General features: G+C 37.5%; 1 protein-coding gene across 10 annotated transcripts in view; it reads left to right on the top strand.

Annotated features, from left to right (window-relative positions):
- ZMYND8 (zinc finger MYND-type containing 8) overlaps positions 1–18278 on the top strand; it is a 76614-nt gene that overhangs the window by 29790 nt on the left and 28546 nt on the right. For 8 of the 10 annotated variants that reach the window (XM_027805206.2, XM_055721711.1, XM_014279813.3 and 5 more), the window contains 3 exons: positions 12044–12192; positions 16583–16801; positions 17726–17839. In XM_027805206.2, coding sequence (XP_027661007.1) covers positions 12044–12192; positions 16583–16801; positions 17726–17839 — 482 coding nt within the window. The remainder of the gene's footprint in view (positions 1–12043; positions 12193–16582; positions 16802–17725; positions 17840–18278) is intronic. The other 2 variants (XM_014279820.3, XM_014279814.2) reach the window with 1 other exon arrangement.

The raw sequence follows: 18278 nt of genomic DNA, 5'->3' as shown, positions 1-18278 counted from the left end.
CATTCCTTTGTTTTTTTAATGAGGTAGCTTGGGTAGGTAACATGGTTATTAAATTGCATTTAGGTCTTGTACTAATGGACAGTAAATTTCCTGTTTCAGTTCTCATGATATGGTTAGATGAAGTAGTATGTACAGTCTGACAGCTCAGAAGAGATTTGCTTGCCCCTTTCGCTGCTTCTGCCTATCCTTTTCTCCCTTCTCTGCTTCTGGCCTTGCATATCAGTCTTCATCATTGGACTGCTTTTGATATTTACTTGTCTCTGTGTTTCAGTTTTCTAAGCCAGCAGAAAGTGAACTATTTTTTGTTGCTTTAATGATTGTTACTGAATGGAGTAAGCTCCCAGCTTTGTACTCCCACTGCTTACTTCCTTTGTGGTCTTTGTCAGATCCCAGCTGCGCGAACTTTCTAACCAACTTAAAAACTGTTTAGTGACCAGTTTGTGAAAGTTTGGTGAATATGAGAACTCAGTATAAGAGACAAAGGGAATTATTAGATGCATTTAGCTGCCCATGAAATCTCACCTTCATTTGTCCTTAGAAAGACTTTGGCCAAATATTAGTACTAATAAGAGTTTCACATGCATCAAGGGAGCTAAACTATTAGTTGTGTCACTGACATAATGTCTGAAAATTATTTATGAGACTGATACCTGTTTATGTAGATGCCTGCATTTTCATTCTGTTGCTTTACTTGGGATCAGGTATATGGTCCATGAAAAAAAAGTACTTTTCCCTTACGTTAGTTCTAATGCTGGTCTGACCTCACTCAAGGTGTACTGTTGCAATGAATTAAGCCCATGGGAAACTTTTTACTTTTTTATTTTTGTAGGGTTAAGATGACATTTCCCAGGACAGTGAGCTGATTTAATACCTTGTGGTTATTGAAAGGGTCAGTCTTCCATCTCCCAGCCTTCTCAGCCACCTGATCCTGCAGCTCCCCTTGCTTTGTGGGCTCTGGTCAATTTGGTGAATTTGGGGGGAGCTAACCTGGCAGAAAAAGGTGCCTGTTTTTGTACTGAGTTTACTGTTGATACAACTCCCTGAACCAGCTTATAGGCAAGATTGGGTAGTGACTGAAAGGAAAGGGATTTGGAAGACAAAGACAGGATTGCCACAGTGCTAGTTTAGATTGGCCCAGGCTGTCACTGTGTGGAAGTTCCTGCTGGTCTGTACACAGTAGGACCCTTAAACACCAGTGAGAGTGATCTGAACAGCCTTTGTACATCACCATAGCGAAGATAAAACTTAACAAGAGATTGAATTGATTGAATAATAATAATGGAATTGATATTCAACTAGATAATGATTTGCTTTAATGGTTTTGTTAAATTTGACATGTATATTGAGAAAACCCATGCCAGCACCATTCTGTGGGCAAAAGTAACAACTACTCACCTCAAGCCCTTGCAGGCATATATTTTTTTCAGTGAAGTGGTGTGTGTTGTAAAGAAATCTTGAGACGTGCCTGTAAGTCATCTTGCTTTGCTGTATTCCTAGCCTAATCTATGAATTAGTAGTAGAACTTCATAATAGTTGAAGGTGTAGTTTTGCGTAAAAAATAAAAGGATCATAAATGTCATCTGCCAAGAGCTGGCCCTATTACAGGCCTGCTAAAGTGAATTATTCTGGACTTCTGTTACTTGGATTGAAACAAGGTTCTCTGTTCAGTGCAGTGTTTCTGCAGCAGAAAGGTCACATACCAGAATTGTACAACTAGTTACACTCTGTATAAGGCAGGAAAAGTACATCAGGGTTCTGAACTGGTGGGATGTATCCTCTTGTAATCTTAATCTTGTTCGGAGTTTTACATTGTTTTAGAAAGAATGTTGACGATTAAACTGACCCTATGTAGACAAACCCTTAAGGGAAGCATGCAGCTCTTCTTTGTTTGGTATTTTGATGGTCTGAAAAGCCTGTGCAGGAGATCAGTCAGTGGTGTTGTGTAACTTCACACTTGTACTGGAAAAGCTGCTATGCTGCAAGTTAGTAACCTAACTTGCTCTGCTACAGTTTGTACAGCTCATGTGAGGCCATGTCAAAAGAAAGTTATAGGATAATAAATTAAATTGCTTTAAAACCAATTAGCCTGATGCAGACCTCTTCATGGACATTCTTGCTTTGGTATAAGCACTTTAATTTTAATTGCTATAAATCAATTCCAGTTCATTTTAAGCTAAGCTGCAACATGCATTGTTTAATCTGTAACAAGGGTGTTAACATAGCCGTTGGATTGGTTTAAGTAAGGTGGTGGTTTCAAAGCAGCCTAAGCTGGTCAAACTGCTCAATGCAGCAGTTTTATCCACTTCCTTCCATACCTAAGCTGGCAGGAAACTTAGCTGAACCATAAAACATGAATAGTATTCTACTAGCTTAGTGTGCTGAAATGGCTTGGTAGACTGCCAGAACTGGTTTAAGAGAGAAGGCAGGAGTATACCAGTTGGGTGCAGGAAGTATAGGGCTTTGTTAGCAAGCATTTAGGTAGGGTTAAGCTGTAATAAAACTAGAGCTTAAAACCATAGCTGACACTTCTTACTTACACTTTATAATGTGATATGTAAGAGTGAGTCTGTAGCTGTGGTTAGAGCTACGCAGCCCTACACACTCATCTTCAGCCGCATTTTTCTACCTTTCTCCTTAGGCTGGCACTGATGCTTATACTGTTGCATAGTAAGCTATATCAAGCAGCTGATTTGGCAGAAATTTGATAATTTTTTTATAGTATTAGTTTTTTGTCTGAATCATGAACTGATCAACCCTACTATTATATAGAAGTGCCTGTCTGCAAAATGTTGTGGGGACAGACATCTGGTGAGGTGGGGAAGGGAAGAGAAGTAGAGTTACTGTAGCAGTTATTATTTAAATCTGCTTATAATCTCTGTGTATGCAGCTTTACTAGAGACAAGGTTTTAAAATACACGAGGCTTTTGATCAGAACAAGAAGGCATAAGGCATCTGAGAACTGGAAATGGGAAATGACAGCTTAATGAGAATACGAAGGGTCCCAAAACATAAAATGGAGTCAACAGAGGATTGCTGTTTAGCAAAGGAGAAAGGCTATGGAATAGATTATTATAATATTTTGTCCACTGCATATGATACATTAAATGTCTGACAGAAACAACTTGTTATATTCCTGTTCTTGCCCTATGGCCTGCTTTTAAACTTTGTTTATTAAGTACTTCAGGATGGGGCTTGCAAGATAATTTTCTGAGTATTTCCAAGTTGTGGTTCCAGAGCAGCATAACAAACTTAATTGTTTTGGTGGCATTCTATCTTCACTTGCATTTAAGTGTTCTCTTTGGACAGCAGTGAACTCTCCACTGGGCTTTTTCATCCTATTAACCTGGAAGAATTTGTTTGTTGTGGGTTTTTTTTTTTAATTTTCGCATTAGTTTTCTGCTAAAAAACTAACTGCCTGCCAACAGTAGTTAGCTGTGGTGGCAGATGGACTTCCATGTGTGTTTCGTGTTTCAGCTAGTACTGTAACCGTTGCCTGTTTAGTGACTAGTCAAAAGGAGCTCTTTAACTCTCTTCCTCCCGTCATCAATCATACATCCCTTATATTGCCTTTACATCTGTGCTGGCTCTTAGCCAGTCCTCTTCTGAGTCAGTTAAGGACTTAGGTATAGAAGTTGTTTTCTACCTGCCTATCTCCCTGAGCCAGATCACTACGGAGTTGGACAGATGTCATTGCTAGGAGCAGAGTTGCCTCCATGAGTGACAACTAGGCATTAGATGGTCTAGCTTGTCATAAAATCATATGCTGAAACACTAGTGCTTAACAGTGAGAATTCTAGCTTTTACAGCTTTTGTATTGCTGCAGGTTTGTGTTGATGAAGGCTTTGGTCTCAGGGGCTTCTCTCAGTGGTAAAAGGTTTGGATGTTATGAATATAAATGCAAAATGCCTAGTAAAATGGAATTTCCAGAATACATTATATGTTTTGTAACAGTTTCATAATAGTAAATTGCGTATCAACTTTCTTTGCAGCGACCAAATATTTAATCACATAGAGATGAGATTCTCACTCCAATGTGAACTGTAATTTGAGAATCCTCCACTAAGTAGAAGTGCCACGGAGGCTTCTGTCTCCAGAGCAGGGCCCTTGTTACTTAGTAGTCAACAGGGGGTCTTCAGGAGTGCTTTGGGGCAGCACATCCCCCTGTATACAGCCAGGCTCTAGCTTATAAACAACTTAAATCTCTTAGGTTGCAAGTTGTTGGGACATGTTTCTTTTTCTTTTATCTTCAGAAGTCCTACAATGAAGAAAGAAGTAACAGTATCTTTTTTGTACTTGTGTGAAATTGTAACGTAGTAGGAGTGGATCAGAATTTACACAGCCAGGGCTAACCTCTGTTATTTATTACATTAAGCAACTGGATTGGATTAATTGCATCAATTGAAGTTTCTGGAATGTGAACAGGGCTTTAGTGGTTGATTGCAACTGTATCATGTTGCAAAATTCTGGCATAAGATTAAAATGCCTCAAAGTTGAGTATAAGTTCTAACAGATTTATCCATGATTTTGTTAAGTGTTTTGAAGAGAGTTAAGCTTGCTATACTATTGTAGGTAATGAATTTGAAAAATCATAAATCTATTAGCAACCATTCAGGATATAAATACAACTGGGAGACTTCACAGTTCTGGAATCCATATAAATTATTAACTGAAGCCTGTTCTGTCAAATTGGACTGTAATGATGCTGACAATGGAGTTAATGTTGCTCCTTTTTCTCTCAGAATTCTTCAGTGATTTCCGTCAACACCATTTAAAGTGTGTGTATTCAGAGGTTTTGAGGAGGAGGAAAGAGAGGAGTGACAGTCTAGGTGGAAGTCAGTTTTCTGTTTTTGTTCTTGTCCTTCTAAAGGCATAATTATACATTTCTGTGGGGTAATGACAGCTTAAGCAGTCTTCAGTCACCTTTACAGTCTTGTACTTTCTCTCATGCTGCTGTCTTTTTTAAGCTAGTGTCCTGGTTTCAGCTGGGATAGAGTTAATTTTCTTCCTAATGGCTGGTATAGTGCTGTGTTTTGGGTTTAGTGTGAAAATAATGTTGATAACACATAGATGCTTTAGTTGTTGCTCCGTAGTGCTTACCTCTAAGTCAAGGACTTTTCAGTTCCCCATGCTTTGCCAACAAGGAGGTGCGCAAGAAGCCAGGATGGAACATAGCCAGGACAGCTGGCCCAAATGAGCCAAAGGGCTATTCCATACCACAGAATGTCATGCTCAGTATATAAACTGCGGCGAGTTGGCTGGGGGAGGCCGATCGCTGCTGGGGGACTGCCTGGGCATCGGTCAGCGGGTGGTGAGTGGTTGTATTGTGCATCTCTTGGCTGTCTTGGGGTTTATTTCTTTCTCTTTTTGTTGCCTCCCTTTTCATTACTATTATTATTATAATATTTCAGTTATTATACTGTTACCTCCACCCATGAGTTTTACCTTTTTCCCCCCCGATTCTTCTCCTCATCCCACTGCAGGAGATGTGAGTGAGCAGCTGTGTTGTACTTAGTTGCCAGCTGGGGTTAAACTGCAACAGCTAGCCCGGCTGATTCTTACAGCTATCAGATGAATTCTTCATTAAACTGCTTTCATGAATTTTTGTTCTTTTATTCTGTTACATTTAATCTAAGTTAATTCCTTGATCTGGTTCACCAAATGTTGGCAGAACTATTCTGTGTCATAATAAAAGGGATAGTTAACAGAAGTAGCCTTGGGCTCACTGTGTTTAAGTAACATTTTTGCTGAGTGTCTAACCTACGTAGAACAATTGAGTAGGTTTCTAATTGGAAACATTAATTCAGGATTTTGCATATTCGACCCACTTGCACTGAGATATCAAAAACCTCCTTAAATCACAGAAAACTTTTATTGGTGTAACTAAGTCTCAGTTTACTGATATCTAATGCTGTTTCTGGAAGATTAAAATAGTGCTTTCACTGAAACAATACCTTGCTGTTTCTGGCTCTTGGAAAACCAAAATGACTGCTAATTTACCATCTTCATCACAACTCATGTTGAAAACCTTTTTTGATGATTTTTTTTTTCCTGTTTAAACAAGTGTGTTTCAGAGTTTCCCTCTTCGCGCTTTCTGAAATTTCCATAACAGAAAAGTCTTGTTCTACAAGCAGTAGATTATTACCACTTAATAACAGCCCATTATTCATACAACATGAATATAAATGTAAGAAAATTAGGTACAGAATTTGAATAACTAATACTCTTCATAAATTACAGTAAACTTCATGCAGTTAAGATAAATCTTTTGATTGTCTGTGCTTCATTTTGAAATGCAAAACATTTCTTCCCTTCCATACCAGCTCAAAAAAATGGGCAGTTCACTGCTGACAGTAAAAAACTTTTATCCTGAAATTTCCACACTTTTTGAGAAGGTTTTTGTTTTGTTTGCTAAACGTTTTTGTGAGATTGAATTTGAAAATCATGATGTATAGTAAGACCAGTTTACTCAGGCTTTTCTTAATTGGCTTGCTGTCTGTTGCACTGAGGATGCAGCATGAAGGCAATATGCTGATCTAAGTGAGACCTGCCATGCTGGCATGCTCCTTCATGTCAGCCACATTTCCATCCTTCTCCTTTATACTGGCACTGTCAATTTTGGGACTTGTTGGTATGCTAGTTCAGCTGAAATTAGTTTTTTGGGATTTTGTTGGGTTTGGCTGTATCGGTTATCTAAACCATCTGGCTTCCTGAATGAACAAACAACAGTGCTAGAATAAAAAAAAAGGGAAGAAGGTGTATCTGTGGAAGGGTACTATGAAACCTTAACTTAGATCTGTGTAATGTGCTGTGGATATCAGTTCTCATTAAGTTCTTGTCGGTAGAGAAACTATAGTGCAAGTGTAATAGATGCTTAGAAATACATACATAGACATGATTTAATTTAGATTTTAGTCTGGAATTGCATTGCATTTAGCTTAAGGAAGTTTTAAAGTTAAAAACAAAAAAAGGTCTATGGAATGGAGGGCATAAGGGGGTTTAAGACATCACTGTCGATAAGTCTTTGGTACTGACCAGTTTATGCTGTGTTCTTACAGTAAGACATGTTGGTGTTGCTTGTTTTCAGGAAGAATTACATTTGGGTGTCATGGGAAGAGCAAGGAAAACAACATCTTGCTTTTATACATTTTCTGAGTTAGCACCGGCTTCCATTAAGAAAAATGATACTTCTCCATTAGTTGTCAGGGATCATTGCTATTGAATGTTTACAGTATAGCACTTGGCAATGTATGGAACATAGAAGATATGGTTCAGACCCTGTATCAGTTTAGGAAAAAACAGCATTTAAAAGTGAGAAGCATCACATCATGGGGGCAGGCCAATGACGAGGAACTTTACAGCTGATTTTCTGTTTTCATGCTTAGAGCCAAGGCACAACCTGCAGTGTCACAGGCAGTTTCTTTGTAATCCTCACAACCTGAGGCTGAAGACCTGAAAGAAAACTAGTGTGCCCCACTGGTGGCTGTTTTGTGCCTGGGAGTAAGAAATGGAAGCCAAAGGGCAGAAAATTATACTCACCTGTTACTCACCTGGTTTAAGCTATGTCTGCATAGTCTGGAAATAAAAGCCTGTCTCTTTAGTGAATTACAGTGAGGGCTTTATTTGCTGGAGAGAGACTCAAGCTCAGAATCCTTGTGAGTACTTTGAGGAGGAAGTTTGCTGTAGAGAGAGACAATTTTGCAGATCTCTGCATTGGGAAAACAAGTATGAAGGCATGGTCATCACTTCACATTGAGTGGTTTACTTACAACTGCCTTTAACGTATGGGAAGTCTCTGTTGAGAACTGCAAATTACAATAAAGATAGAAAGACTTACATTGCATGTGCTGTTCTGAGCTGTGTGGTGATAGAAAGATGAGAAAAGATACGGTATGCTATTTTTGCTGCTCATTCTGAACACAAACATGCTGAATAAGCTCCATTCTACTTCAATTAAAAAAGTAGAATTCAGAGTCTGGTTTGGTTTTAGGTTTGATCACTTTGGTTAAGTTGTGGGTTTTGGTTTAGCTGAGGCTGATGCTGCAGTGTTTCATCTGGGATAGCTGGATTGGTGATGCTGCCTTGGGGTGTATGAAGCATATACCAGCCAAAGGAGTTATGCACAGGTGGCAGAATTAGCTAAACTGAAAAAAGCCCCATCTAGTTTTCTGTCAGTGTAGTTGTGCCTGTATTAGGATGCTTATTGTCATAATTGCTCAAGGAGGGGAGGAGGCAGGCATGGTATTTTTCATATGTGTAGGTGACATACCTCACCTGGTAATTGTTTACATTGTCAAATCAATCTAAATTTTGGCCTAAATGGAGTCGGAGGCAGATTTGTCTGAATTGAAAGGAGTCAAGTAACAGCAATGGTCTCAGACACATCATATTGGTTAATTCAGCCTAGGCACTTCAGAATATAACTGGTCCTAAATGCTGCCTACAAGTCTAAAAGGGGAGGGGGTGGAAAGGAAAAAAAATACCACATTTCTTACTGTCAAAGAAAACTCAAAACTTTAAAAGTTTTTGTTTATTTATTTAAACCAGCCTAACTACATTTTGCCAAAATTTTATAACTTAAGTCAACAGAGAATTCCTCTGAGAGCCAACACTAAGTTTCTGCTGGGCAGCACTGCTGAAATAGCTGTGCCTCCGGAACTCAGGTGGCAGACACTTCCTAGGATTGTTGAAATTACATGTGGTGTTAGCCTGGTGCAGCTATTCTGGTTGAGTAAAACTTGGAATGGGCAAATGCTCCTGCATTTCTCGTCCCTCTTTCAGTTGTATCTTCTTCCATCTATCTTTTCATATGGTTTTCACATTTATTTAGAGTTTTCTTAATTGTTACCTTGGCACATGTTACCAAGCTTTTGGTCAACCAGAAGTCACCATATAGCACCATGTTTTCCATAGAATTGTGTAGGAAGAAGTCAAAACCACTTTTTTCTGTGCAGTTATATATTTGGGAAAAAAATTGTATAAGCTTCAGGAACAGAAAGAAAAAAAAAAAAAAAAAAAGAGGTAATGTAATTGTTACCTAATCAGCTGTGAACATCTTTCACATGTCTGGACCCATCTGAAAAAAGTGTCATGCTGTGCCATTGTAGTAGGTAAGATTAGTATTTTTCACAAATTAATGTAGACCAGTACACCTTTTCTTGCACAGGAGTTCTTCCACTACACCTTTTCCATCTTTCATTGTTTTTTCTTCCATACACGTAGATAGCATAAGTTCTTGAAATGCAATTTAGTCTAGAAATATCTTTTTGGATCACTTCTTGCGCTTGCACCCTGAGTAAGTTTTAGTGGCATCGTGGGTTTTTTGAGCATATTTTTTCAAAATGTTTTGCTGTGTTAGTAATTGTGTGGCTGCTTGACATTATTCCACTCTTTCCACTAAATAATATTTTCAATAAGCATATCTGCAAGCATTCATGATTACGTCATATGTTATCACTCCTATTTTTACAGCAGTATTGTTTACCCTTTTTCACAACAGAAAAGTCATTTGTTCATAGTTCATGCTCAACTATTGTTCCAAATACTTTTTTTCTGTTTAGAGGGGAGCACATAGGTTGCTAATCTTACCTCCATTTGTGGAAATCATTATTGCGGCCAATTTTTACTTCTCCTTATTGACTGTTTCACCTCCACACTTGCACAAAATACAGAAATCATGTAGAAATCTAATCCAGTTCTTTATTGTGCCATCTAAGATTTGTGCCACGTGTCCAATTACCTTACTTTCAAATGAGATTCAGTGGAGCTTTTCAATTTGACAGGGACTTACTCTGAATACAGTTTGAAGCTATTCTGTGTTTTACTGGCCCACTTGTAAGACTGTCTGATGAGAGAGTGTCAGTGGCTACGTTGTGTGTGAGACTCCTTAAATCATTCCCAGAGAGGCATGTTGTAGCTCAAGAAAATTGTCTCATTCAATAAACAGTTAAAAGTCAGGTTGGGAGGCATTTGTGGGAGGAAGGCGATTGTCCACTGCCTATGTGAAATAGTCCAGTGCTGTGGTTTTCAGTATTTGAGGAACTTTCAGTATATTTTGGCGGACCTTTTTATAGTTACTTTAAATCTACTGACAACGGACACACTTTGATAAGTTGATCCAGTTACTGGTTGTTGTTCTGGTACCTCTGAGATTCATTGGAAACTTCAGGTGAAGTGTTTCAGTGAAGTTTTGGTGACTTGGCAGCTAAGACAGGTCAACTGATCACCCAGTGAGGCCTGGAAGGCAAGGATACAGGTCCAAGAGGGAAAGGATAATAGAATCATGGCAACCAGCAGTTTAATTGCATCTGGCTGGTGTCAAGTATCTGCTAAAAACTGTTGTTCAACTGAAAAAACTTTAAGGAGACATTAATACCAAAAGCAGCATTTCTCCTTCCAGCTACATGTTCCCATCCAGTATAACTGGTTCGCTGAATGCATTACAAATGTTTATGTGGCTGTGCAATGAATGGGGTCATTAAAAAAAGTTACTCAGGACAAAATTATTTTTCAGACAGATTTTTTCCTTAGTGTGCAGCCACAAAATATTTGCACTAGCACATGCAAATAGGGGATTGAAAATATGGGAATGACTTTGGGAAGGGTTCAGTTGTTTCTCTAAGATATCATTGATGACATCTGATCCCTGTGGTTTTATCGATTATTTTGTTTTGTTGCATGCATTAAAAGTTTAAGGAAATAATGAACATGTTAAACCAACTTTGTTGAACTTTCATTTGTATTTTGTCAAGATTGTTTCACTGTTCTGTGATTGTCTATTACAGCTGATTCCATACTTGGTTTTTTTGAAAAATGTCAGTAAGTTCTTTGTAATTGAGCCGAGCATTCCATATTCATTAGGAATCATTTAAATTTTGTTCTGACAAAATGAAGTTGCAAATGCTCTTATTTTCACCTAGGATATTTCTGATAAGCCTGTCAGCGATTTTTTTCTGAAGTGCATTAACTCTTTTAAGGCTGTAAATTATTCATTCTGAATATTCTAATGAACACAAAACAAGTGTTTTGTGACCATGTTAAAAAAAGGTGAATTAAAAATCTTTGAAGAATTCAAATACTTTAACATAATTGGAGGGGTGAGGCAGACGTGAAAATCATCACGGTAGATAGTAGTTTGATAGAGCTATGTACCAATTTCCTTCTAATTTTTTAAATAATTTTGCACAAGTTTCATAAAATGCAGTTCAGAGCCACCAGGCTACTTTAGTTGCTGGTATGACGAGTTTACGCTAAAATGACAGTCCGTGACATAGAGCAACTGAGATACAGGCACATGCTCCCTTCTGCCAGCTTTGTTACTTGGGATAGTTAACTTCAGGCATAGATGGAAGCTGTGACTTGTTAAACTGCTCTTGTAATTTTCTTGATTCAGTGTGAGAGCTCTGACTGTGAGAGACACTGAAGCTATGTCACTTGCTGTTTGTTGCTCTCTTGCTGTCAAAGGTTTCTGCTTGACTAGGAGTCTTAATTTACAATTCAATTTAACAGGTACTGCAAATGACTATTTGAGATGGTGTATTTATTGTCGGACTATAGGACAACTTCATTTTTGTATTGACCTATTTCAATACATTTATGTAAATATGAGTAATAAATGATGAGGACTGACTTTCCTCTTACCATATTTCAACATCTGTTGCTTATATTCCTAGATTACTTGAGCAAAGCTGTTAAGATCTGTTAATGTTTCTCTGCTTCTAAAGTATATGACAAATTAGCATAGCACTCTGCTAAACTACAGAAGAAATGTTGTTATAGTTTAAAAGATACTAAAATTGGAGATGACCAGAATGCTGTGGGAAAAGAAAAAAATATTTAATGTTAATCTAAATTACTGTATTGAGGTTTCACTTAACAGTGGCATGGCTTAGCCAGTCTGTGCTTTTAGCTTTGTCAGTGACTGGGTGAAAGACAAATGAGAATATTTATTCAGTTCAGTAAAGGAGTATGAATGACAAACCATAACCTTGTTTAAATGCTTTTAATTCAGAAACCTCTTCAACCATATTGTTTGTATCTGCTATAGATCCTGGCTCTGCTGAACGCACAGCACAAAAAAGGAAATTTCCCAGCCCTCCACATTCCTCTAATGGGCACTCACCACAGGATGCATCAACAAGTCCTATAAAAAAGAAAAAGAAACCTGGTCTATTGAACAGTAATAATAAAGAGCAGGTAAGAGAACTCAAGGTCTTGTTATGCTAGAATATGAAACAAGGATGTAGAGACAGCTGATCAGGAGCTCTCTCTTTAGGAATCTCCATTTTTTTACTAAGAAGTGGATATTCTTTTTTAAATACAGTGGGTGTGGGAGTTGGCAGTGTAACTTGGATTTGGATGTTCATTTATTTTGGTTTTACATCTGTATGAGGAATACCACCTGCGTCCTGGTTTTTGATTTCATAAAGCTAGTAAGATGTATACCCAATAAATGCCATTTTGAATGAGATTATTATGAAGGAATGTAGTAACAACAATAATAGCTGTTATTAATTAAAGCCATTAAAAGGAAATGTTCTGTGGCCTGATACCCTAGATTAAGAAAGATCTCATAATGTCAGTGGAATTCCCTCACCTGCTTTCAGACCTATTGCCAACTATTAGTAAAAGTCCAGTTCTTTCCTTGGTACTCTCCGGATTCGCTCCTCATCCTTTAAATTGCTGGGCAGTGTACACTCCTACCAAACCAATTAAATCAAAGAATCACCTTGACAGTACTTTTATCTGTTTTCATGCTTGATACCTTATTTTCAGTGTCTTCTGAATATTGAATTTATAGCATTTGTTGTAGTTCTTAGAAGAACTTGACTCCAGAAGGCTTTAATAATTCTGATTCGTTGTGTGATGCAAGTGAAAGAATTACATGAAGTGTATTGGATAGCAAATGCTGTAAAGTACCTGCATCGTCTTGGAGGAGGTTATGTGAAAGCAGTCTTTAGCCTTACTGAAATAATTTCTCATCTAGTTTAATAATGACAGACCTGTGTATTTTTCAGAGTGCTTTTTTGTGTCAGTGTTTTTTTGCCAGGATCATATAAACACAAGATTAAGTTTTGAGGGTTTAAAGCACTTTTTCCTGGAGTAACAGCATCCACATTAAATATTATCCTGGTATGATTGCACTGGTTAGAAAAGAAGATGACATTTCTAATCATTGCAGTTGTCCTGGAACAAAGACTGTGAATAAATCAGGCCTTGCTAAAGAACAGTTTTAGTGTCAAGAGTATTTTGTTTAAGGGTAATTGGAGATCTAGGAATAGTATTGGTAGGCATGCTTATACTAGTTTGATGTTGTCGGTTTGGCTTTCACTGAACTTCTCTGAAGGCTGTAAAAATTCCTCTACATCCTGGATGTTTACTGGAGAGATGTTGCCTCACTGAAGTCTGAGCTTCTAACTGTGCAGTGTAGAGATAATTTTACAAACAGTGGAATTAAGTCTTAGGGTATTAATTTCCACATTTTATTCATGCATTTAAAAATATATGTGAAAACACAGTTGTAGTTGTTGAACTTGATACATTCCCCTCTGTAAATCCTTTTCTGTTTTCCAGGTATCTCAGACCTGAAATATTACAGGATAGAATAAAGTTGTCAGTATCTAACGAAGAAAAGCAATCAGACTTGCTTATTTTGCTGTATTTGTTACAAGTTAGCAAAAGATTCTTTTACTTCTGAACAGATGTGAGCTAAGCATACACAGTTACTTGTTTTGCTCTCAGGTTAAGTTTCAAGTAAAATTTAGCTGATAGCTGTGGTTCTGATTGGCTGATAAATCCATTTTGAGGTATGACAACATCACTGGAAACCTGTAACTTAATATTCTACATTACAAAGTGTTTTGCAATATTTGAATATTTCAAGATACCATTACTAAAGTTATAGTTGCATAAAGCTTCGTGTTACTTGTTGTGGATGCACTAACAGATCTTCAGAATGGTGCCAACAGGTATTTAAAGTGTTGAAATACAAGCAAAGAATTATGGAATTGTAGAATGTAGCTAAGACAGGTTAAAAATCAGGAACTTATAACACTTAGTTGGTCAGTTTTAATGTAATTGAATTTGTTAGCTTGTTATTACTACTAGCTTCAATATTAATTTAAACTGAATATAAATAGTGGTCTTTTTCTCCCCAGAACAGCACTACAATACTGTTGTTTTTTCTTCAGTTTTCTATGTCATTCTACAGGTCTTAATAACATTAATATGAAGACTTTAAAACAAGCTATCACCTATTTGAGCTTCAATTGGCTAGTTGTGAAAAGTTGAGAAAACAAAGCTTTTTTTCATAACTGTTAAAACTTAAACTCTTGAAGTTTTACTGTGATTAGTACAATTGAAAAGATCCTTTGATGCAGTTGAGTCATTACTTTTTAGTCTGTTACTTTTGTTGTTTGGGTATTTTTTGAGTCTCAAAACAAGGTGATAGATGTCCAAAAGATACAAGCATCTTTGAACAGAAAATAATTCCTGTCATGCTCTAGCAGAAATGGACTTCTCTTCAGTTTGGATGTTATGAGATGATGTCTGTGGAATAGTTTCATAGGTTTTATATTTTGTCTTAAAGCAGTATCTTTGATTCTTAGGAGTTCAGTGTGGATATACTGCTTATACCCACTTCAGAGTCAGCATATGTATTAACTGGTAATTTCCTTTATCTGCAGTTGAGGAAATGCCCTGTAGCTGCATCTCCACGTATACACTATTGAGAGTTTGGTCTCACAGCTGCGGTGCATAATAGCTGCAAACAAAACATGTTTCTGCACTGTAAACTGCAACTTTCTCTTCTTCACTTTGGGTTTCCATATGCTTTTGTATCTGTTTGAATGATTATAGAGCAATACATGTGAAATGTAGTTCAGGCCTTATGCTGTCCCTCTTATTCCACTGGGTATCTTAGAACCTTCCTTGTGAAAGTGTTGTCATGTTACATGATTAAATATATAGACAGAGCAAGTACAGAAAATAGCACTTTGCCCATTTCTGTGGTTAGAACAAAGTGCCTTTTTAGTAGCGGTATCATCTGTATAATAAGAATGAAAACCACCAAAACTGATAGAAGGCAGAGTGAAATTTTAGGTAGCGGAATGCTTTGGGGGTGTTTGTGGGTAACAGCCTTTCTTCGCCTAAAATATTATTCAGTGTTAGATAATTGCAGATTATATCTTTTCTGGTGTATTTTTTGAGATAAAACATATTCAGCTGGGTTTTCAATTCTGCATCATCTAATTTGACCTTGAAGGTCCTCTATTCATGCAAATAATTAGACTTTGTCCTTTGTAACTTTAGAAATCTAGAAATTTCATGGTCCAAGCTAGCATACTGGTGGTTTCTGGTGACGTTAATTTATGCCCTGTGTGACTGATTTTGTACAGGCTGCTGCAGAGGTATGGAACATGCACATGGTTGCACTGTTCTATAACTCACGTGGGCATATGACAACTCAAGGGTCTAAAAACTTGCAGATTTGTAAGTGTTGTAGGTTACATGCAAAATTACCCGAGAACCAAACAAAATGGTTCTGCAAACTACAAGCATTTGGATAGTTACAAGCAACGTAATGACAAACGGTTTTACATCAAATAAAAAAATGGTGCTAAATAAACTGCCTAAACCTCAAGATTATTTCCCTCCATGCCCTTCTCAGCAAACCACCCCTATAATTAATATCAAACAGAAAACTTCAATATGCTTGTCATTAATAAATACAATGTAGTTTTGGTATAAATGTTAGCTCTTCAAAGCAGATCTAATAAACTTTAGGTATCTGGGTATTTTTAGGTATCATTTTAGCCATGGCAGGCTCTTCACTTCTTGTGTTTTGGCGTCAGCTGTGTCATCTTTGAGCTGCCTGGGGCTCAAGTGGAAGACTAGTTCATGCAGTTTACAAAGTTAACACTGTTTTCTGGTGCAGGCAAACCAGTGGAGATTGTGAGTCTTACATTCTGATATGCATTTAAATGGTGGGTGAAATCTCTCCCAGTGTTCCTGCTCCTGTAGCAGAGGTGACTGGCTGTTCAGGATATGAATCTGCTCCTTTGTCGTCCTCCTCTGCAGCTTGCCTTATTAATCAAAATCAGCACTGGCTTGCTTCATTGTACAAAGTTGTGAACTGCTGCAACTTAGGACAGATTTGCATGGTGTTCAACTTCTTGTTTCAGGACTAACTTCTTCAGTTCTCCCAGGTTTAGCCACCACTAAATAGAATCTCAGTATTTAGCTTGTACAGCTCCATGGAATTCTGAGTTTAGAGGACCTAATGGCTTCTATAGCAATACTTCTCTTTTGAAGATAAAAGTGTTTACTGACTTTTTTTGGATTGCATGTCTTGCACTTGATGCCCTCACTTGCCGCAAAAAATTATTTTCAGTCTTGAGTGCAAACTAGCATTTGACATCTGAATAAGAAGTAAATTTCTTTATGAATGATTTTGTGCAATGAATAAGATACTGTGCTTGCATAAATGTTAAACTCTGTAAACTGCTGTCTGCTTATATATTATGAATATTTGAAAAAATGCAAATTTGTTTTGAAACCAAACCTGTTTTTCTTGCCTACATTTCAGTCAGAACTAAGACATGGTCCGTTTTACTATATGAAGCAGCCACTCACCACAGACCCTGTTGATGTTGTACCACAGGATGGACGGAATGATTTCTATTGCTGGGTTTGTCATCGGGAAGGCCAAGTCCTCTGCTGTGAACTCTGCCCTCGGGTTTATCATGCTAAGTGTCTGAAACTGACAGCGGAACCAGAGGGGGATTGGTTTTGCCCAGAATGTGAGGTTAGTTTGATACAAGGAGTGGATTTCATTCTTGTTTGTGAGATATAAGCAGCTTTTTTGTGTTTTGTAATGTTTCTGGTTTAGTCCTATATTACCTCTTGGTAGAGGTAACAGAAATAAATTTACGGAAGAGGAGGCATCCATTGCTGCTGCACCACTTTTTCTGTGTGCGTACCCAGATTGTGTTTGCCTTCTTACCACAAGTCTTCAACTTCCTTTGTGTTTCCATGTCTAGAGAAAGCACCATTTCAAAGAGTTATCTCTTTATCAGGCACCTCTAATTCTGAAAACATTCTGCAGTTTTGGCTAGTTTAACTTGTGCTTCTTCTAGTGGCCTGATCAGCTCTGCAGCAGTGCAGAAAAAAATGGCACTGTAGGGTCTACATAAACAAGTGGGTATTTTATTACTCTCTTTTTCTACAGGGCTGAGGAAGATTTTAATCATTCCTCTCTGGTGATTCCTGGGGGGAGAATATTTAGCATCAAAGTATCTTTAATAAAAGCAAATTGGTTTATTGCATGGTTGTTTTTTTTTATCACTTTTTGCATTAGAACTCAGCTGGCCTTCTCACTGGTTCACGTTGCTGTGAACTCATGTTGTATTTGGGAACTTTATGTGTTCACATAGTCACTTTGCATGATCTTGAAGATGATGGATAATTTTCTGGTCTTTTCTCTTTTTTTTTTCCCTTTCTTTTTTTTTTTTTTAATTTATTAACATACCTGGAACAAAAACCAAGTAAAACAAGCATCTGAAGTACTTATATTGCATCATCAGAAATGTTTTGTTTCTTATAAGGTAGTTATGATCTTCCATTTGAATGCTAGAATGTTTCAGTGGAGAAGAATGCTAGAATGTTTCAGTGGAGAAGAATTTACCTAAAAATGTTTGCTAACAAAATGTTCTTTAATCTTAACTTATAGAAAATCACAGTTGCAGAATGCATAGAAACACAGAGTAAAGCTATGACAATGCTCACCATTGAACAGCTATCATATTTACTGAAGTTTGCACTACAGAAAATGAAACAGCCAGGGGTAAGGAAGATTCCCCCCCCCCCCCCCCTTTTTTTTTAAAATGAGTTTATTTTTAATGCTTGGATCCTATGTTTGTCATAATCGTGGGTTTTGCTTCCTTTTGTGAATTATGAACCTAGTTTATTTCATCAGCTTGTGACAGCTTCTGTGCTGTCTGCCACCTGTCTAGTACAGATTAGTTTAGGCTGTATAGACTGTTTTGGAATGCATTTAAAATGTGGTTTCTTGATATAACTTCTGGGTGTAGTGGAAATACAATGTGGCTTTCCAGTGGGACATGGTGGTTTCTCATTCTCTGAAAGTGGACAGTGCTGTCTCTGAGGTGTAAGGGGAATGGGGAGATGCGATCTCTTGCCAATACAGTTACATGGACAGGAACCCTAGGCACAGACATGTTATATTATTGATTATAACCGTTGAAAACCTAGTTTTTATCTGT

This window comes from Falco cherrug, chromosome 10 (assembly GCF_023634085.1).
Source record: "Falco cherrug isolate bFalChe1 chromosome 10, bFalChe1.pri, whole genome shotgun sequence".
Lineage (NCBI taxonomy): Eukaryota > Metazoa > Chordata > Aves > Falconiformes > Falconidae > Falco > Falco cherrug.
The sequence above is the reverse complement of the archived record's forward strand: the minus strand, read 5'-3'. Positions and strand labels throughout refer to the sequence as shown.